The sequence below is a fragment of the Lithobates pipiens genome, unplaced genomic scaffold, assembly GCF_037356315.1.
Source record: "Lithobates pipiens isolate NorthernLeopardFrog02 unplaced genomic scaffold, aLitPip1_a1.2 Scaffold_16, whole genome shotgun sequence".
NCBI classification, from domain to species: domain Eukaryota; kingdom Metazoa; phylum Chordata; class Amphibia; order Anura; family Ranidae; genus Lithobates; species Lithobates pipiens.
Window position 1 is genome coordinate 135,392,176 of NW_027507748.1, and position 22,547 is coordinate 135,414,722.

At 42.9% G+C, this 22,547-nt stretch overlaps 1 protein-coding gene across 3 annotated transcripts in view; it reads left to right on the forward strand.

The window, feature by feature from the left end:
- CLUH (CLUH binding protein of NUMT mRNA) overlaps nt 1-22,547 on the forward strand; it is a 156,747-nt gene that overhangs the window by 59,941 nt on the left and 74,259 nt on the right. For all 3 annotated transcript variants that reach the window (XM_077480490.1, XM_077480489.1, XM_077480492.1), the window contains exons 10-13: nt 705-1,399; nt 9,178-9,407; nt 13,275-13,379; nt 14,676-14,776. In XM_077480490.1, the coding sequence (XP_077336616.1) occupies nt 705-1,399; nt 9,178-9,407; nt 13,275-13,379; nt 14,676-14,776 (1,131 nt within the window). The remainder of the gene's footprint in view (nt 1-704; nt 1,400-9,177; nt 9,408-13,274; nt 13,380-14,675; nt 14,777-22,547) is intronic.

The window sequence follows — 22,547 nt, forward strand, 5'->3', positions numbered from 1 at the left end:
ACAAAAAGTGTCAGGGCTTTGTCTTCAAGTGGTTAGAGTGGGTGATGTGTGACATAAGCTCCTAATTTTGTCCATAAAATGCCAGGACAGTTCACACCCCCCATCCCCCCATGGCCCCTTTTTGGAAAGTAGACAATGTTTGTAGACACTATAACTTTTGCGCAAACAAATATACGCTTATTGACTTTTTTTTTACCAAAGACACATGGCTGAATGCATTTTGGCCTACATGTGTGACTAAAATTGAGTTTATTGAATTTTTTTTATATATAACAAAGTAGAAAATAATTTTTTCCCCCAAAAATGTTCGTTCTTTTTCCATTTTATATCACAAAAATTGCAGAGGCAATCCAATACCGTCAAAAGAGCTCTATTTTTGGGAAAAAAGACGCAAAATTTGTTTGGGTACAGCATTGCATGGCCATGCAATTACCAGTTAAAGCAACACCGTGCCAAATTGTAGAAGTGCTCTGGTCATTGAGCAACCAAATCTTCCGGGGCTGAAGTGGTTAAATATTTTTTTCCCCGCTCTTCACTATAATAAAGACTGTACTTACAAAATCTTTGTATGTTTATTGAAGGGGTGACAGTTGCAGAGATGGGTAAGCGGTATTGTGTGGTCTGTCATAAAATCCAACTAAAACTGCATTGTTATGAGACGTATTTGATTTTGCACATAACTTATTTTGTACTTGTGTTATCAGGTCCACAGTGATTTTACAGCAGCAGCTACCAGAGGTGCCATGGCAGTTATTGATGGTAATGTTATGGCCATCAACCCTAGTGAAGAGACAAAGATGCAGATGTTCATCTGGAATAACATTTTTTTCAGTTTGGGTTTTGATGTCCGGGATCACTACAAAGATTTTGGTGGAGACAGTGCTGCTTATGTATCTCCTACAAATGATCTTAATGGGGTGCGGACATACAATGCAGTAGATGTGGAAGGACTGTACACTTTGGGAACTGTGGTGGTAGACTATAGAGGTTACAGGGTTACTGCACAATCCATTATTCCAGGGATATTGGAGCGGGAGCAAGAGCAGAGCGTCATTTACGGGTCCATTGACTTTGGAAAAACTGTTGTATCCCACCCAAAGTATCTGGAACTGCTGGAGAAAACAAGCCGGCCACTCAAGATTTTAAAACACAAAGTCCTAAATGACAAAGATGAGGAAGTAGAGCTGTGTTCCTCTGTAGAGTGTAAAGGTATCATTGGTAATGATGGACGGCATTACATTTTGGATCTTTTACGGACTTTCCCCCCAGACCTTAATTTCTTGCCTGTAGAAGGTGAGGATATGCCAGAAGAATGCAAGAAAATGGGCTTCCCCAAAGAACACAGGCACAAGCTTTGCTGTCTACGACAGGAGTTAGTGGACGCTTTTGTGGAACACAGGTAAATGTCTCCTGTATCTGCATATGGATATATTTATTTTGTATGAAATGATGTTAATTTTTATCTTATGTTGCTCTATAGTGATGAAGCAAGGATTAAATGATGTCAAGCCAAAAATGTTAGAACTTAAAGTGGTTGTAAAGGCAGAAGGTTTTTTTTTTTTTTTTTTTACCTTAATGCATTTTCTGCTTTAAATTAAAAAACCTTCTTTGATCAGCTGCTCCCCCAGTCCCCCTCTGAGAGTAGTAGCTTTCTCCGCACTGGACATGGAGGCGCCATTGGCTTCTGCTGCTGCCAATCAAAGCCTATGTAGAAAGAGCAAGGGGCGGGGCTGAGTCGCACTGTGTGTATCTGTGTCTCACAAGTGCCTCCATAGCAAGCGGCTTGCTGTGGGGGAGGAGCCAGGAGCAGCAGCAGAGGAGGAGCAGGATTGCTCTATGCAAAACCATTGCACAGAGCAGGTAAGTATGACATGTTTGTTTAATTTAAAAAAAAAAACTTTTTACAGTCACTTTAATCATATAGTACAGGACACAGGAATTGATTCTTATTCAGTCCAGTCACCACAGTAACCATACCCTAGTATATCTTAGTTAGATACCACTACTTTCAGGTGAATTGGACACTGGCAAAAGCTTCCATGTGAACGCCCCCAGTGTATCCATGTAACCCCAGCCATTATGTGAGACTCCAGTTTTTTTGCTTGCGTCCTTAGTTGATGGACCACTTCTGTTAGATCTTGATAGGAGTTCTAAAAAATAAAACTGGTGAAAACATACCACAAATCATATCTAACTGCTTATTGCCTTATAGCTCATTAGCAATTTTCAGTTAGCCTTATTAAGTTCTTACGGAGAGTACCCAGACCCTGAGAGTGGGGTCGGTCTCTGTTTGCTTCGGACACTGGTTTCTGAATTTGACTCTCACCTTGGTATGTGGTGCAACAAGTGAGTTAGTTGCAGGGCGTTATGCAGGTTTGGGGTTGTGGTCTACTTCTGTGGCACCCAGATCCTGCCCACCGGAACGGTTGAAGCCTGTACTCTGGGACCATCTATGTGGACAAGGTAAGATATGATTTTCCTGTACCTTTTACATAACAGTTCCTGGTATACATATCTTGTTGGAAAATTACTTGGATTGGAGTACACACTACATCATATCGTTTTATCCCACAACACATTGCAGTGCTAAGCACAAAAGCGGATCTTAAGGCACCGATTATGGGCTAATCTAAACTTAAAGCCCCTTGGAGAATGTGATTTGTTAAATCTCCACAATGTCCTTACTTTCCATGCACAGAGTTTTATGGCTTAAAGCTTGGTCGGATCACCCTGCTCGGGAAATGTGCCTTTTACACATGCCCTTTGAAGATGAGCTCCTGTTTGGAAAATCCCCTGAGGAATACATTGTGACAGTTATAGAGGGAAGAGGGTTCCTACCGCACCATTCATAATTACACCTCCCTTTTTAATGTTTCCACCTCTATCTACCTTTTATGTGCGCAATCTGTTCGTCTCTTCTGGGCATCCTGATAACACTGCAGGTCCATTCTTTCATGGCAGAACCACTACCTCTATGCCTACCAGCCCTGATCGAAAGCCTTCTTTGCATTGAAGGTTTGTCTTCACCCCTGGAGGTGGAGGTATGGCTACTGACATTTTCCCCAGCTTAGAACAGACTCCCATTCTTTTTTTTAATTTTTTTTTCACTCTGTCAATAGGGTGGGTACATAGTCTCTATTGTGTTTCTCTCTGTTATCTACTACCCATTCCGACCTGTTGCTTCACAAAAAGCAGGCAGTTTCCCTACAATTACAAGGGATTGCCAAATCCTACACGGGACCCTTATCTGTGCTAATTGCTGCAGTAATTAGGCTTTTGCCTGGTCTTTTGCAGACTTGTCATTAGATCTCTCATTGGAGAGATGTTTTACCTACATTTCTCCCTTTCAGTTAATCCTGCATCCTTAGTAGGCTCATCACCCAACCTTGTTCTGTTCAGGGTACCTGGGGTTATTCCAACAAGGTTTCTAATTCACATTCTTCAGGACAACTTTTTTGTCTGTCTGGTCCCATGTTCAAGAACTTACTCTCAGTAGCACCCCTTGGTTGCCTCCCCATGAGAATTTCTCTCAGGTTAAGCATGTGAAACCTTTCGAGCCAGTGCTCGGTTTTCTCCACTCGAGTCACCAGAATTTTTTTTCTCCTCACTGTGGGGGAGGATAGTTCAACTACCTACAGCTTTTTTTTTTATTTTTTTTTTTATTTTTTTTACTCCTTATTACCATAACAGACGTTTCACTGGCTCACAAGAATCATGGTTGTGGATTACCAAGTCGCCAGTTTTCTAGGCTGAAAAGCCGGCTGACTCCATTCACCAGATTATTACTGAAAAAATTAGCTTTGTCCCTGTTTCCAGTGCTTATGCCTTTGTTTCCCTCTCCACATGTGGTCTCTGAGTACCTCAGCTCTTGCTGCCTCTCTCACTAGGGTTGTGTGATTGGCCTACAGACTTTTCACCCCGTGTTCTCAGCTAGTGTGGTGATCTAGAACCGCACCCCAGAATTTTTCTGTTCCTGTTTCCTGTTCCTTGCTCTTAATTTTTTTTATTAAGGTAACCTTCTGTGTCCCTCTGGGGCCTTCTTTAGTTGCCCCTTTTTACATAGAGAGAAGGGGGTTACTTTCAGTGGGTTACTCCCTTTATTTCCGTAGGAATGGCGTTTTCTTTTCTCGGTTGCCCCTGGCAATCTTAGCTTTACCTCTATTCTTCTTGGGAGCCTTCTCCTCCTTTTCTTGCACTACATGGGGACTTGTCTGATTTTCTGTCTAAATGTTTCCCTAAAACTTTGTCAGCCTGCTGTAAAATATGTAGAAATAGAGGGGAATCAAAAGGAAGCAATGTTAGAGACTACAAAAGATTTCTCACCCCCAGGTTCCTTTACCTCTGTTACAGCTTAAAAAAAAAAAAAAAAAAGCGGTCTGTTCCAACTTCCCATAGTGGAATGCCACCATTTCAGTCTTACTGTACCTATAGATGATGATCCTTCATTCAAAGATTCTGCTGACAAATTTAAATGCTTTCTTTAAGCTCACAGGCCCAGCTCTGCAACCAGCACTTTCTGCAAATTGTATTTGTCAAACCACGTCTAATTGTACTAAAGCAGTGAATAAGCCAACACTGCCAAATAATGCCTTCTCTCTGTACATCTTTTTCGTGACTCTACGTCCCCTTTCACAGTGGGACGATGGCAGTGGTAAAGCACCTTCACTGTTCCAAAGATGCTACTTGCATTTTTTTTTTTTTTTTTAACGTCCTGCCAGCGCATAGCCTCAGAGCAGGGGAGACGTTTTTCAGGCACTTTACATGCACTATTTTTAGCCCAAAAGCACCTGAAAAACGCCTTTTTAATTTTTGTTTTCACACTAGTTTGTATAAGATTGCTGCTTCGTAATTATTACAAGAATATTTTCATTGATTGCAGCATCATCTGATTTTTAGTTTCTCCATGTATATCCATTCATACAAGGTTTTTCCTTATTTCTCATGCGTTCTTGTAATCTTTAGCAGGTAAAGGAAGAGGTGAGCTAATACGCTTTTTTTTTTTTTTTTTTTGCTTGCTCATTTTTATCAGTAATTAACATTTTTTTTATAGACCTAATCTGTTTATTGAACATTACTTGAACATTTTATCTTTTTTATTTTAATTGCGTTGTGTGTAGTTTTACGACAAAGTAAAATCGCTGCTCCAGGTGAGAGATTTCAGGCACAAGGAATATTAGAAGACTCCTCACGCGGGTGTAAGCCCTGGCTAGCCTGCCATAGAAGACTGAATGAAGGAGGAAATTACTGCACACAGAGGTGAGTGAAGTCCATTTATTGAATATTCCATTCAAACAATGATGCACTGCTATGAGTAAGAACAGTGTGGCTGTGCGAAACTAGTCCACCTCTGTTCCGACTACTGCAACCGTGGTGTGTGTCATTGTTTGCATGGAATATTCAATAAATGGGTTTCAATCACGTTGGCGTGCAGCCAATTTCTTCCTTCATTCTGTAGTTTTATAACATTTCATCCACCAACCCCTCTGATTCAGGGAAATGTACGATTCAAGTTTTTCTTTGATCTTCATCCATTAATGAGCGGAAGTCAGCTTTTTTTTTTTTCCTTCACTGGGGGCTCTTATGAAAGCCATGACACAGTGGTGAAGCACTGGCACTTTTGTGTTTTGTCTTTTGTCTTTTGCATGAAGACACCATTTACTTTTAGGAGATGGATGGATACTTTTGTTAAGCACAGGCATTTATACACTGATGGGCTTTTGTGCTTATGGAATTTGTTCTAGCTTTGGTTTCACTGATAGTGGACTTAATGCACCTGTTTTTTTATTTTTTTATTTAATCTTTTAATGTTTTATTCCTCAATTTCATACTGTGTGTCTAAATTGTTCTAATGGAATCAATAGCAGTATGTATTTATACAGTCACTTGTTGGATTATAGTTTTTATTAATTTAACGAAGATGTATACGTTAGACAGCACACTTCTTCCTTTTTTTTTTCAACACATTTTTGCATCCCACTATTCCAGGGATTTTTAGTGCAGCAGTCTCGTTGGCATACCGGCTAAGTTCAACCCTTAAGAATTAAAACAGCACTGAAACTGCCTTGATAAAAATCTCAAATGTTCGCCTAAAGGCAGCTCACTCTGGTCTCATAACTATCCTCATCCTCCTTGATCTGAGTGTGGCCTTTGATACAATTTCTCATTAACATACTCCTGGCCTCCATTGGAGTCACTGACATACCCCTGAACTAGTTTAAATCTAATTTCTCTGAAGATAATCAATTCATCCAATTCATATATTTCAAATCTCAACCATCTCTACTGGTGTGCCCCATGGTTCTGTCCGAGGCCCCTTTTTTGTTTATAATCTGTATTCTTCCTCTTGGTCTTCTATTTCGAAAATTTAAAATCCACTTCCATTTCTAGGTGGATGACTCCAAGCTCTACCTGTCCATTAAACCTACTACCATCCTTCCACCTAAATCTCTTAGGCCACTTTCACACTGAGACACTTTACAGGCGTTTTAGCGCTAAAAATAGCACCTGTAAAGCGCCTCTCCTGTCACTCCAGTGTGCAAGCCCGAGTGCTTTCACACTGGAGCGGTGCGCTTGTGGGACGTTAAAAAAATCCTCCAAACAGCATCCCTGGCGCAGTTTAGGAGCGGTGTATACACCAGCGATACGGGGGAACGAATCCCCGATCATTCCCTGCTCTGCTCGGCGGTGCCGGCATTCTTACTGTGGGCACCCGGCTGTGAAGCCACAGCCCACCCACTGCACATGCGCGAGCGGCGCCGTGATACGCAGCGCTGTCATCTGGGACCTGTCACATGTCCCAGAGGGCTGACTGTGCCGAGGGGAAGTGACGTCAGGTGCCTGGGCACTGGAGGAGGCAGACTACAAGGGACCCCCTAGCAACAAGCATTTAGAGGTGAGTTCAATTTTTTTTTTTTTTTTTTTTTAGGAATTGTAATCACTTTTTTTGGGGGGGGGGGGGGGGGGTCACCACTTTAATAGCATAATTAAAAACCCATTCGATTTTTTTACTCTAGGAGTGTATGAGTGTTGAAATGATAGAAAATGCATTATTAATCAACTAAACGCATTAGATTTCAGTAGACTAAAATGCCCCCTTCATCCTCAGCACACAAGTCGCACCGGAAGTCGGATCATGATGATCCGACTTCTGGTGAGACTTCTATTCAAATCAATGGGCTCCCATAGGGAACCATTGATTTTTGAATGGAGGCAGAAAAGCGCAGGATGCGGCTTAACACTTTTTATACAGCGTTAACCCTCCTTTAACACCTTTTACCGGTATCTGGCATTTCCAGTACTGCTCTTGAATGCGATTTTATGGCGTTCAGAAAACAGCCGATAAACTCCACTGCTGATAAACGTCCAACAACGTCCATGTGTGCATGGACACATAGGATAACAGAGTGGAGTTTATGGGCGTTTTTTTTTTTTTTTTTTTTTTAAAAGCCCATTAACTCCAAAAAAACGTCCGTTCATGAACTCCAGTGTGCATGGAGCCTTAGGCCTTTGCAAGGGACGCCTCGTTTCAAGATTGACTATTGCTAAGTTGATAAGACAACTAATTCCAAGAGCTTACACACTAAAGAACAAGGCACCTCTTGCACAAATACATGCTCATTCTACCAGACTGAAATTTATTGGGAATTATGGCGTCAAGCCTTTGTTGCACAACTTTTTAAGGCCACCACCTTTGATTACACCTCATTTCAAATTCCACTAGGTGCACCTCCAATCTTGCTGCAGCAGCACTCTGAGTTGGGTCTGATGACCCTTGGTGTTATTGGGCCGGTTGGCACAGTTCTGTTTGCCTTGTTGTTGCCCACCCTACTTTTTCATTGCTTGGGGATATCCCAGGGTCTATGAATATCCAGTCTATGTCCTGTAGTGCACAATTAAGTTAAAAGGAATTTAGATTTAACTTTAAATTCAGTATCTTGAAGTACAGGCCACAAGCCACCTTCCCCGTCTCTTCTTTGTTTGATCAGCATAGCTTGCTACAATACTGAGAACTCATGAAGTGGGGTAGGGTTGTAGGGGGATGCTAATAGTGTATGTCCTGTACTCTATTTTACTTTACTGTACTCTATTAAGAGCATAAAATTGTGGTAAAAGCTTGCAAAATGCTTGCCTTTACAACATTGGAAATGCAAAAATCAGACCTATATTTTCTTCCAGTAATTACAAATCTAAAAATTCATATACCTGTCAGTCCAGACTAGCAGCTAATTTTTTTAGTTTTTTAATTGGGTTACCTAGAGCCTGAGGTTTGAGGACAAACGAATAATAATTAAAATAACAGTTTTAAAATAACAACTTTTGGATGTTAAGTGTGTTTTAAAGTAAAGATTGCAGCATTGGAAATGTTAAATAAAAGCACTTAAATGTGGCTTTTGCATTTTATCTGTTCCATATTTTCATGATTATGCTTCATATACACACTTGTTGACCCCATTGTCCAAATGTATAGTGAGAAATGCAGGCTCCTTTTTCGACAACTATGATGCAATAGATTTCAAAGTAAACCACATAAACCACATATTGTTTTAAATCTGCCTGAGCAGACTGATAAAATTTCACTGAGAGAAATCTAAAGGCATAATTGCAGAATTGCTGCACAACATTACTAAGCAGAAAAAAAAAATCCTTTCTAGGTAATGTGCAAAAATGATAGGCCCTATGTACACGTGTGATTACAACGTTTATATTTTTGAGGGGGCCCTCCTCACTTATGTAGCCTTAACATTGGGAGAATGTGTTAGTTATGGTTCCTGTTAAGATGTGGGGGTAACCCCTTTTGCTTACTTTATGTGGTGGCCTTTAGGATGTGGAGTCCGAGAGTGGTGGAAGAGGGTGATGGCATAGCTGTAGGATTGGGCTGAGTTTGGAAGGGATGTGGCTGCAGCAGCAAGTAATTGCAAGGGAAACATTTATTGAGCAAACTATGGAGGCTTCCACTGCAAACCTCCCCAGTTTGCTTGGCTCTCATATAGATCAAAAGAGTAGAGTAGTTTAGAAGAGGGAAGGTACTTATTACGGCACTGGTTTCTTTTCTTTCTTCTTCAAAAAATAAATAAATAAAGAATTCATCCATTGATTAGTATACGGTTTTGGGCCCAATGGACCTATTGGTTGAAGAACTAACTATTGTACTGATGGTTTGCCTTGATTCTGTTTCAGATACCTCCTGTTCATGAAGTTGGCTGCCATGCAGCTGATGCAGCAGAAGAGCTCCTTACGGGAGAATGTTTGTTCCCTAGAAAATGGGGGCCCTGCAACCTCATCTGATTCATCTGCCAAAACTGAGCCTCAGGAAAGCAGCCTGTCTGAGGACAAGATGGGGGACAGTATAGATGGCGAGTCCCAAGTCAAAGAGCTAGCTGAGACTATGGCTTCCAACAACGAAGCAGGTAGAAACCTTTTATACATGAACTGTGCCTTCTAATAAGTGAACCTGGTAAGCTTTCGGTTAGAGCTGCGTGATTAATCGTTAAGAGATCGTGATCCTGATTCGCCCCGCACACAAATCTTAATCCAGTATGTTCATGATTCATGTAAAAAGTGCAGAGCAGTTCCCCTGCATGCAGCTGTCAAACATTGGTAGCTGCTTTTTTTTTTTTTTTTTTTTTTTTTTAACATTGCACAGCACTGAAAGAGACCGATAAAAAGAAACATTTGTATCCTACTGTATCTGTCCTATTCAGTTACAGATCAAAGGGATGAACTTTGGTCTGCAAATTAATTCAGTTTTTGGTTTTTAATATTGTTCCTCTGTTTAACCCCTTATTAACCCTTCATGTACTCTAATCAGCCTTATTAAAGTGGTTGTAAACTCTTTACAACCACTTTAACCTACAGGTAAGCCTAGATTAAGGCTTACCTGTAGGTGCAAGAAATATCTCCCAAACCTAAAAGGTTTAGGAGATATTTGCAGAAATAGCGATGTCTACGGCGCATGTGCCGTAGACATCGGCCGCAGGAGCACTGAGCATGCCGCTTCTAATGGTGATCATGTCGTTTGTGGCGGCGCATGTGTGGTAGTGATGTCATCGCGGCTCCGGCCAATCACAGCGCCAGAGCTGCGATAACCGCAAGTCACTCCGGGATAGATGGCAGCATTGAGGGGGTGAACGAGGGTTGCTTCAGGGGCTTCGAACTCAGGTAAAGGCATATTAGCTCATTATGCCTTTGCCTTGCAGGGTATATTTTTTTATTTATTTTTTTCCCCAAGGCTTTACTTCCTCTTTAACTCCTTATTCTCCTCCTATTTAATTGTTTTCTTGCTAATTTTTTTTTTCTTTTCTATTTTATAAACTACTAATAATAAAAATTTTTGGTTTGCTTTGTTCATTAATATTTTTACACCTTTTAACATATATTTGTTTCACATTGAAAAAAGTGAAAAAAATAAATAATAATTTTATTTGTAAAATTACTTTTGAATGCATTGTACCATTGCTGACAGCTGAAGTGTAAACGGTAGATTTACACTTCAGCTGTCAGTAATGGTACAATGCGGTAGGTATCGGTAATTGGTATCAGCAAGTACTAAAAAAAAAAAAAAAAAACACCTAGACTGGAAAAGATTGTAAGCTCCTTAAGGGTAGGGACTGATGTGAATGTACAATGTATATGTAAAGCGCTGCGTAAATTAACAGCGCTATATAAGTATCTGAAATAATAATTTGATTGCTATCGTGTTTGACAACCTAATGTTCAGGGGTTGTTAAATCTTAAAACAAATTCTAGAGAATCGTGATCTTTAGCAAAAATATTGTGATTCTCATTTTATCCAGCATCGTGTAGCCCTACTACTTTCAGTATATGAGCTGATATACAGTACATATTGGGGAAGGAAAATGGAGGCAGCTGTGATTTTATGTGGTTCCTATGGAAAACCATGATTCTTTCATATTATTATTAGAATTCAGTGTGAAATTTAAATTCAGGATGAAGAATTCCACTGCAAAGGTAGCATGCAAGACATCAAACTTTAACCCCATTTCCACAAATATTGGGAAGCTGTGTAAAATCTACACAAAAACCAAATACAATCATTTGAATATTTCCTAAACCCCACATTTTAGTCACCATAAAAAAAAGAAACCATATCAAATATTTAAACTGAGAAAATGTATCATTGTAAGAAAAAAGGTAATTTTGAAATTTTAGAAGCAGCAACAAGTCTCAAAAAGGATGGGACGGGGCAACAAAAAGTTGATAAAGTTGGTGGTTGTACTAACAAGGAAGAGCTGAAGGAATAATCTGAAAAGCTTTGGATAAAAACCTAACACTTTCAGAATAATGTTCCTCAATGTAAAATTGAAAAGACTTTAACCACTTCCAGACCACCCGCCGTCATTTTACATCACTACTTTGAAGAGGAACACCATTATTATTGTAGCAGTTAGCTACCATAACCCCAGTATCCTCTTCAAGAGCAGGCGGTCTGCTTCCCGATAAAAGTGGACTCTGCAGCAGACTCGCCGCGTAATCACTTTTATCGGCAGCTGGAGAGACGCTCCTGTCGCTCTCCAGTGCCCTCCGCCGCTTGGCGGAGGTGATCAGATCCTATCCCCCACCCGTCTCCCTAGCAAAACGTCACGTCACAACTCCACGTCCACCAAATGGAATAAAGTCACTTCCGCCCAATAAAGGGACATTTATAATGTCTGACAACTGATCACATGGTAAGGGGCTGGGATCGGCCCCTTACTCGGATCAGTGATCACCCGAGTCTCGGTGAACACAACGCGCGCCATGCGTGCCCTGCAGGGGGGCACGCAGAGAGCGAGCAGAGGGGAGAACGTCCTATGACGGCCTCCCGGAAGTTCAGGTCCACGCTGTGGCCGTCATTCGGCTATAGCGGGGACCTCATGTGGCTAGATACCTCAAGAGCGCAAGCACGCATTGGAGAACACCTGTAGAAAGAGAGGTTTTTGTTTTTGTTTTTTATCTTCCCATCCTTTAATGCTGGCCATAAAAGCAGAGCTACACATTAGCAGCCCATACACTGTACAATAACCTTTGGAGATCTTCCAGTAACTGTGTAGTGGAAGGGCCTGTCCTTCACCAGGGGGCATCAGATCAGCATCTCCAACAGGGAGCTGCTCCTATCACCCCCTCCTAGTTTCCAGTGTATGGAGCGATCCATCTACATGGCTCTGAACTTTGCTCTTGAGCGAGTGGATACAATGTATCTATGTCCGGCTCTGGGATTTCCTGCATGGAGCATCTTTGTTATTCTCATTGGCATACAGGGTATACCCGCTTGTGACACTTCGCTGCATGTCGTCACCCCTCCCATACAGAATGAGATGTGAAAGAGTAGGGAGAGAGGCCCCTGGAGCATGCTGGGAGCCGGATCTAATTTACACGACCACACCTATGGGCTGTACACTGCGGGGATAGATGCGCTGACTAACTGTCAAGGATGAGCTCAGGCGTGTTCCCATGGACCACGTGCAGAGCCCACCAGGAAGTCTGCGCTAATCACAGGCAGTGAGACATTGCCCTGATGTGCGGCTGCAGAGATTGGGCAATGTCTCCCTACCTGTGATTAGTGCTGCACCGACGACTTGGTGGTCTCTGCACGTGGTCCATGCGAGCACGCCTGAGCTCATCCCTACTGTCTGTTAGCTAAGCCTGGGTTCACACAGGAGTAGTGGGGGAAACCCTCATGTGATTCAAACAGTAATTGGACCACATTCCTGTTCAAAACACATGCGATTTTTTTTTTCATTGCAATTTGAGACCATTGTTTTTGTGTGGACTCAAATCGCCCCACAAAGGTATCGGTTTTGGGTATCGGAGCATTTTCACAGTAATCATGAAAATACTCGGTATCAGTGGAACCCTAGCCCTTTCCCAACTTTTTTGAGACATGTTGCTACCATTGATGTCAAAATTATCAAATTGTTTTTTCTTAAGTGTACATTTCTCAGTTTAAACTTTTAATGTTTTCTATTGTGAATAAAACATAGATGTATGAGATTTGGAAATTATTGCATTCTGGTTTTTATGTTAAATTTTTCACAGCGTGACAACATTTTTGGAATTGGGGTTTTATAAAAAAAAAAGTTTAAGGAGACCTGTTTAAATAGATTCAAAATGTGTCAGACATCCTTAGTATAGAGCACGCCTATATTACTGTTAGCTCGTTATCTTCATATAAGTGGTATTTGTGTGCTTGAAAATCATTGAGGTGTATGTATGTGTGTGTGTGTGTGTGTGTGTGTGTGTGTGTGTGTATAATATTTTTTTTTCCTTGTTTCTAGTTGATTTGAAGAGTCGGGAGGTAATTCGCAAAGCATGTCAGGCTGTTGGCTCAGTCAGTGAAACATCATTTGATATTCGCTTTAACCCGGACATCTTTTCACCAGGTATTGAATAATTCTGAATATTATAGGTGAAAATTGTTGAAGGGCCAACAATTTTGTGTTGTATAGTGGATATAGTACTGCTTTTGATGCAACTATTCATGGCACTTAGATCTGCACACTTGCACCAGGCATGCCTGCTGCTTGTTCTGTAGCAAATTGTGTGACATCACTCAAAGCAACTCTCGTGTAATGGCAAAAGTGTAAATGGCTAGAGTAAGCCTTATTTGTAAGGGTATCAGTATTGTCCAAAAAGTGTTAACATTATGTTAGGTTGGCAGGTACTATCTAGCGGCTGCAGATTATGCTCACTAACTTTAAAGTTCCTCTGCTGTGCTTTTGGAGCCTCAAGCAGGCCTATGCAAATATATGGTACCATTTAAGAACTCTCTACATTTTTCTACTGCTATGTGTGTGTTCAAGCCCCCCCCCCCCCCCCCCCAATGAGCCCATCCATGACTTTTCCTGCAAAATAATGCAGCCATCAATCCCCTCATGCCAGGGTACTTGGTGTAATCGTAGAGTAAGACCTGTCCTTTCAGCCCCAAATCCAATCGTTGTGAAAAGGTTGTGTAGACTTCACCTCTGTAGCATCTCTAATATATACCCCTTTTTAACAAACGAAACCACCAAGCGAATCATTCACTCCTTTGTTATCTCGCAACTCCCTTCTCATTGCCCTACCTCTCCATAGGCTATCCCCTCTTCAGTCTATCATGAATGCTACTGCCAGACTTATGCACATTACCAACCGCTCAGTGTCTGCCACACCTCTCCGCCAATACCTAAACATTGGCTCCCGATCGCCCAACAAATAAAATACTAACCACAACATACAAAGCCATTCACAACACTGCCCCAAGCAACATCACCAATCGTGTCTCCAAATATCACACAACCTGTCCTCTTTGCTTCTCTCAAGACCTCCTACTCTCAAGTTCCTTTGTCTCCTCCTCCCATGCTCATATCCAGGATTTCTCCAAAGCCTCTCCCATCCTCTGTAACTCTCTACCTCAACCTGTCCGGCTATCTCATACTCTAGCTGAGCAGGGCCCTCTTAATCCTCTTGTATTTTATTTTATTTTATTGTATTATAGCTGTATTGTCTCCCTTTTATATTGTAAAGCGCTGCATAAACTGTTGGCGCTATATAAATCCTATATAATAACCTATAGTTAAGCCTTGTAGGTAAAAATTATGCATGAATTTACTTCCACTTTAATGTTTTTTACATGCATTTTAAAGGAAAGTGAATGGGAGACAATTAATACATGCCACTTTCATGTGTTTTCATCACAGGTGTGCGTTTTTCTGAGTGTGCACAGGCAGAAGTGCAGAATCAGAAACAGTTGCTGAAGGATGCAGCTTCTTTTGTGCTGACCTGTCAAATTCCATGTTTGGTAAGAATGTTTTTAGAACATCGTGTCCACTGCATCATAATTATATTTTAAAATGGCACGCAAGTGTTTCTGTAATGTCATCACAATAATGTGAGGGCCGGTTCACACTGCAGGCGCGGCGAGGCGTCTCCGACTTGCCTCGCCGCGACCTTCGGCGGCGACTTGCAGATGACTTCTGTATAGAAGTCAATGCAAGTCGCCCCCGAAGTCGCCCAGAAGTAGTACAGGAACCTTTTTTCTGAGTCGGAGCGACTCGAGTCGCTCCTCTCAGAACGGTTCCATTGTACAGAACGGGGGCGACTTGCGGGAGCGAGGCGAGTCGTGCCGCCTCGCATCGCCCGCTGTGTGAACCGGCCCTGAAGGTCATATTGACACTGGTAAGACAGTTTTAAAAAAAAAATTTATGTGTTTATTTTTTTTGTTTTTTTGGGGATAAGTTGTTCAAAGACTGGAAAATTAAAATAATGGATAACATCACGTTCTTCCTTTTTACAGTATGGGAAAACAAAAGGAAGCTGGTTGTTTGCCACAAGGCTACATTTTGTCTCTCACTTTATCCATTTTGGTAAGAGAAAAAGTGTAGCAAAGTGATTAAAACACAAATGTATAAATTAATGATTGCTTAGCATTTCCAGCTGATATCTATCTGAACCTGGCTATGCAGGATGCTGGGGGTCAGCTTAACTTCTTTACTGATGAAGATGTTGTATAACCCAGAAGACAAGTCAGAGGTCTTGTCTTTGCTCTTTTTAAATACATATTTTCAAGTGTGCCCCTGAGAGACCTTCGATTACAGTGTCGCTAGACTGCAGAAGTCTGTAATCTTGCCTAGGAGCCAATCATTTTTAGTTTCTTGACTGGGCTTCTCCTACGGGTCACAGGTATGCAATTAGTTTTGCACTCCTGCGACCCGTTTTCCATGGAGAACAGCCTGAAGTCCGCTCTCCTCTCCGCTGACATCACTGCAATCAGTCGAGGTAGCATGTCATCCCGACTTCAGAAGTCTGGATCTACCAGCTGCCTAACTGGCTCCTCTCAGCGAGCCTCTGAGAGTGCTCCCTGCCCCTCCACAGCTCAGCTCTCCAGTGAGAGTGGAGGAACAGAGCAGGAGAGATGCTGACTGACCGCATCTCTCCACTTGGGTGAGGAGTGAGAACAAAGCCATCAGCGATGTTTGGTGGCTCTGTTCTTGGTGCAGGGACACCAGGCGATAGCTGCAGCATTGGTCTGATGCTGCATCCACCTAGGATGTATGTAAGTATGAATCTAAAAAAAATTTAATTTTGTGAATTGCAAACTATTCAACTTCTGCTAAGGGCTCATGCACACAAGATGTTTTTACAGCTGCTTTTAGGAGCCTCTGACATTTTTTTTAACTGCCTCTAAATGCATCTCCATGCTTGGAGGCATAAACATTTAAGGGCAGTAGAAAAGACAGCCTGTGCATTCAGGAGCAGAGGCTGTTGAGCTGTAAAATTGCTAGACGCTGCTAAACGCGGCTGTTTTTTTTTTTTTTTTTTACGTCTGAATCAATGGTTCCTTATGAGAGCCCATTGCTTTGAATAGAAGTCGCACCAGAAGTCGGATCATGAGGGTCACATGCCCTCAACATGGGGGGGCTTTGGGGCTGGGGGGGTTGTTTTGTCATCATTTTTATTTATTTTTTTCCACTTTGGCTGGGGTTTCTCTTCAGGATCCTCAGCGCACAAGTCGGATCATCATGTTTCCAACTTCTGGTGCATCTTCTATTCAAATCAATGGGCTCTCATTAGGAACCATTGATTTTGCATGAAACTTGCATGAAGGCCAATACAAAGGGCTACTAAAAGCACATTTTTACAACAGCTTTTTCCTGGCAGTAGTGGCTTTGCAGCTTGTTTTTTATAATGCCCTGTGTGCTTGAGCCCTAACAGTGCTTTCACACTGCACTGAAAGCGCCCGGGCATCGGCGTTAAAGCAGTGCTATTTCTCATCTTACATCATTGGACACAGAGCCATAGTAGTGGGTTATAGGCCACCTTCAGGCGATGGACACTGGCACGCCCTAAGACAAAAAGTGCCCTCCCTATATAACCCCTCCCATTACTCAGTTTTTTAGCCAGTGTCTAAGGTGTTGGTCACGAGTTAAGATTTGCTGTGCTGAGCTCCTCTGGAGCAGTCCTTGCTGGGGCTAGCCACGCTGATCTGATCCATTCAAAATGTCTCTTCTGGCCAACTTGAATGGTACCCGGGCCTTGTATCTGAAGAAACAAGGTTTTGCCTGTGACCCCGGGATCCAGTACTTTTTGGTAGTAAGGCCATAAAGTTTTACTGGCGGGGTGCTATTGCAGGTCCAGGATGATGGGTTTCCTGAGGATCCCCAGCTCCTAAAGGTTTAACGGAATCCATCGTGAAGGATGAAGATTGGGTCTGTTGGTTTACTACAGAAATCCCTGCGGCGGGAACGGCAAGTGGAGTTTTCTAAGAGATACTTTAAACTTTCTTATAAATGTCTCCTTTAAAGATCAGTAAAATGTTGTCATGCCTAAGTGTCACCACTGGGGGCTGTATTGAGCACTCACTGCTTGATGCTGGAAACAGTGTGTCAGAAAGCTTCTACCTCTGGTAAGCTCTGGGGGGGGTTGTTGCGGGGAAGGGTGTTTTTCCCCGCTTACCCCCCCCCCCCCCCCCCCCCGGTGGGGACAATCTCCCCCTCTTGAGGGAAGGGGCGCAAAAAAAAAAACAGGAAAACTGGCGGGATCAGCTCGGCGGCTTGCAGGCCCTACCCCACCCAAACCACACACACACACACCATGCTGTTTTCTCAGGAAGGTCCGAGAGGACCTGTATTCTGCCGCTCACGTGGGAAATTCTTACTTTTGAAAAGGGGGAAGAGCCGTAGAAAATGCGGGGTATGGGGCTCAGCGACCTCGGCGTTTTCCGACACCCAAACACAAGGAGGCTTTTAAACTTTTAAAAGCACATTTATGTGTTACTGCAGGCTGTGGAGGGACACGAGCAAAGAGGTGGCATTAACAGGTTTGGTGACACAGGCATTTCCTTTGACACATTTTTACTGCTGCAACAGGCTGGGCATTAATAGCTGTAATTATGCTGGACTATAGCCCAAGCAGTGTATGCATTCCTCCTGGTAGTGCCTCTGCTTTGTGCATCAGGCTATGAGCGGAAGGGGGACAAGGAACACCTCAAAGGGTTCTAGAGGGTCTGTTGCTTCTCGAAAACCTAGATCCATATCTAAAAAGATGGAATCCTCCTCTTAGAGTGTGTTGTGGCCGGTCAGAATGAGCCATCAGGGTGGACTGGTGTTGCAGCAGCTCTGGACACTACAGCCCCTATATATATCACTCAGGATGTTTTTTCCTTCTACCATTTTAAGTTTGGAACAGAAGTTTGATGCTTTATTCTCTTCTCGGAGTGGGCATAAGCGTAGCAGACCCCGTCCGTTGCTCAGGACCCTCGTACTGAGGAACAAGGGGCGAGAGATCACGAAGTTCTCTCAAAAGATCAGGAAGAGGCTGATGACGACTCTTCCGAAGATCCTAATTTGGAGGGATCGACCTCACAGGAGAGACTGTTGGTAAACTTCCTTACCAAGTTGGTCCTCTCAAAATTTTTTACTGCCTGTAACGCAGTCAAAGAGCCCACCTCTGGTTTGGGATCACTAAAGCCTCCCCAATCTGTTGATACCTTTCCTATCCATTCATGGCTAAAAAAAGCTTCTGTATTCTGAGTGGGAGCACCCAGATAAACCATTTTTTCCTCCCAAAAAGTTTTCTATACTTTATCCTATGGAGGAGGAATTCTATAAGAAATGGATGATTCCAGCAATTGATGCTGCTATATCCTCTTTAAACAAAAACCTGACTTGTCCTGTAGACAATGCACAAATGTTGAAGGATCCAACAGATAAGTTGGAATTTTCTTTTTAAGAACAAGATTGCTCTTGCAGGTTCAGTCGGTACTAGGGGAGATTGGAGTATCTCAGTCCATAAAGGACCAGTTTGTAGAGGTAATCAAAAAGGATTCCTGATCAGCAGGCCCAGCAGATAGCTGGCATTTCAGAGGCACTGTGTACCACATTGGATGCTAAGAAAGATTATATTATTCAAGCCTCGTGGCTTATTCTAGGGCTGGTACATATGCATAGAGTCCTATGGTTGAAAAATTGGTCAGCCGATAAACGGTTGTTTGGAGACGATTTGGATAGGTATATCCAAAGATTTTCGAATGGCTCTTTTACCAGTAAAGAAGTTGTTTAAACATTTTTCCTTTTTAAATGTACATCTTCTCCAGTGCCAAGAGCATCTGCCTCCAGGCAGTTACGATGGCCTCTACCGTCAGGTTCAAAAGGGAGACCTCAAGGGCAGTCTTAGGGCCAAAAGAGGGCTTGGGGCAGGAAACCCGCAAAGCAAAAAAAAAGCCTCCTTATGAAGGGGTATCCCTGCTCACTCGAAGGGGGGGAAGGCTTCTACACTTTTTAAAGATCTGGCAGGAACATTGTCAGGACAGATGGGTGGCTTCCTCCATTTCTCTAGGTTACAAACTAGAATCCCGAGAATTCCCATCTCCTCGTTTTTTAAGATCAAACGTTCCCAGAGACCCAGGGAAAGGGAAGTCTCTCTTTCTGGCTCTGGATCATCTCTTGTCTCAGAAAATGATACCAGAGGTTCCCGCAGAAGAGCAGGGATCAGAGTTTTATTTAAACCTTTTCACGGTACCAAAACCAAACGAGGGTGTAAGACCCATTTTAGATCTCAAGCATCTAAACTGACACTTGATTATCCGTACCTTTCGCATGGAGTCAATCCAATCGGTTGTCTCCATTCTACGAGGAGGAGAATTTTTGGCATCGATCGATATCAAGGATGCCTAGCTCCATGTGCCAATTTTCCCCACTCATCAGAAATTTCTGTGCTTCGAGGTATAGAAATCGTCATTTTCAGTTTGTGGCTCTGCCTTTCGGTCTAGCTACTGCATCTCGAGTATTCACAAAGCCCCTCCTTTTAGCCAGGTTAAGGGCTCAGGGTATAACAATTCCAGCCTACTTAGACGATCTGCTCTTAGTATATCAGCCAGTTACCTGTCTAAATCAAAGTTTATTCTCAGCCATAAGTTACATAGAATTCCTAGACTGGATTCTCAACCTACAAAAATCCTCCTTAAAACAATCAAGGAGATTGCAGTACTTGGGGCTGATCATAGATACAGTTCAAAAGAAGGTATTCTTACCCCAGGGAAGGATCAGTTCCATAAAGGAACTGATTCAGCTTATCAAAACAAAGAAAAATCCTTCCATTCGGCTTTTCATGTAGCTGTTGGGAAAGATGTTGGCCTCCTTCGAGGCCGTTCCTTATGCGCAGTTTCATTCAAGACTGCTGCAAAACAGTATTCTGTCGACTTAGAACAAGAAGGTCCAGGCTTTGGACTTTACAATACGCTTATCCCCCGAGGTGCATCAGAGCCTCAAATGGTGGTTGATATCCAGCAGCATTCAACGGGGGAAATCACAGGGGGCAACGCTGGCTGCGTCACAGGGGGCAACGCTGGCTGCGTCACAGGGGGCAACGCTGGCTGCGTCACAGGGGGCAACACTGGCTGCACTTATCTCTTTTATCAGGTTGCCAGCCTCTGGCCACCTCCTGTACCGTGTCGCCAGCCTCTGGCCACCTCCTGTACCGTGTCGCCAGCCTCTGGCCACCTCCTGTACCGTGTCGCCAGCCTCTGGCCACCTCCTGTACCGTGTCGCCAGCCTCTGACCACCTCCTGTATAAAAATATTTTTTGAAAACAGTCATTTTCGGTATCGGTGCTGTTTCGGTTTCGGTTTTCGGCCTAGTGTATTTTTCATTTTCGGTATCGGTTTCGGCACCAAAAAAACCATTCGGTGCATCCCTAGTAACAACGGAAGTGGTCCAAGTCAGAAAGGACCTTGCCCATCAATATTCTAGAAATTCGGACAGTACGTCTGGCCCTAGAGCCCTGGATGTTCAGACTATGGAATTGTCCTGTCAGGATTCAATCCGACAATGCCATGGCTGTGGCCTGCATCAATTACCAAGGGGGTACGAGGACTCGTGCAGCCCAAAAAGAGGTGAATCATGTTCTAACTTGGGCAGAAAGCACCATTCCTTGCCTATTTGAGATTTTCATTCCAGGGATAGAAAATTGGCAATTGTTTCCAGGAGAATGGTCCCTTCACCCCGACATCTTTCAGTTAATATGTCAAAGATGGGGTATTCCAGACGTGGATCTGTTTGCGTCAGGTTCAACAACAAGGTCAACAACTTTATGTCAAGGTCGAGGGATCCACTGGCATGCAGAACAGAAGCCTCGGTCTTTCCATGGGATCAGTTTTCACTGACCTATGCGTTTCCTCAGGTCCTGCTGCTTCCGCGCCTTCTTCACAGGATCAAGCAGGAAGGGAAGGAGGTGATTCTGGTGGCCCAGGAGATCTTTGTTTGCCGAGATCATAAAGATGGCGGTAGGGGACCCTTAGACCCTGCCACTGTGGCCAGACCTTCTCGCGCAAGGTCTGGTATTCCATCCTACTTTACAAATGCTAAATTTAACTGTTTGGCTATTGAAACCCACATTCTAAAGGACCGTGGGCTGTCACCTTCAGTAGTGTCTACTTTGGTTAATGCTAGGAAGCCGGCCTCCAGAGTCATACACTATAGTTTGCAAGGCATATGTCTCCTGGTGTGAATCCAGGGGTTGGCACCCTAGAAAATATGTCATAGGTAGGATCCTTTATTTCCTACAGATGGGATTGGAAATTAAGCTGGCCTTGAGTACTGTCAAGGGCCAGGTGTAGGCCTTATCGGTATTGTTTCAACGGCCTCTTGCTTCTCACTCTCTGGCTCGTAACTTTATTCAGGGGGTAACGTGGATTAATCCTCCAGTCAGGACACCCCTGAACCCTTGGGATTTGAATTTAGTCCTGTTGGCTTTAAAAAAAAGAGCCTTTTGAGCCTATATGGGATATTCCCTTGGTCCTCTTGTCGAGGAAGATCATTTTTTTTTGGTTGCCTTATCCTCTGCCAGAAGAGTATCAGAGTTGGCGGCTCTTTCTTGTAAAGAGCCATATTTGATTATTCATAAGGATAAGGTGGTATTAAGGCATCATCCTAGATTCCTACCAAAGGTAGTGACAGGTTTTCATTTAAACCAGGATATTGTCCTTTCCTTCTTTTTTCCCAGAACCTCAATCTATGGAAGATAGGTCACTACATTCCCTTGATGTAATGAGAGCGGTCAAAGTCTATTTAAAGGTGACCACTCAGATTCGCAAAACCAGATGTTTTGTTTATATTGCTAAGAAGGTCCTAAAAGAGGACAGGCAGTGTCAAAATTGACTATTTCCAAATGGATTCATTAAGTGACTGTTCAAGCTTATGGTCTAAAGAGGAAAATTCCTTCTTTTCATGTTAAAGCACACTCCGCCAGAGCTGTTAGTGCTTCTTGGGAAGTGCATCACCAGGCCTCCATCTGCAAGGCCTCAACTTGGTCTTCAATCCATACATTTACTATATTCTATCAGATCGCTGTAAAAGGTCATGAGGATATCGCCTTTGGGTGTGGTGTACTGCAGGCTGCAGTATGATGAGTCCTAGTCTCTTAATGCCCAATTTTTTTGTTGTGTCTCCTATAGTAACTACTATGGCTCTGTGTCCTGTGATGTACGATAAGAAAATAGGATTTTTTATAACAGCTTACCTGTAAAATCCTTTTCTTTGACAGAGGGCCCTCCCTTCTTTTGTTATACACGTGTA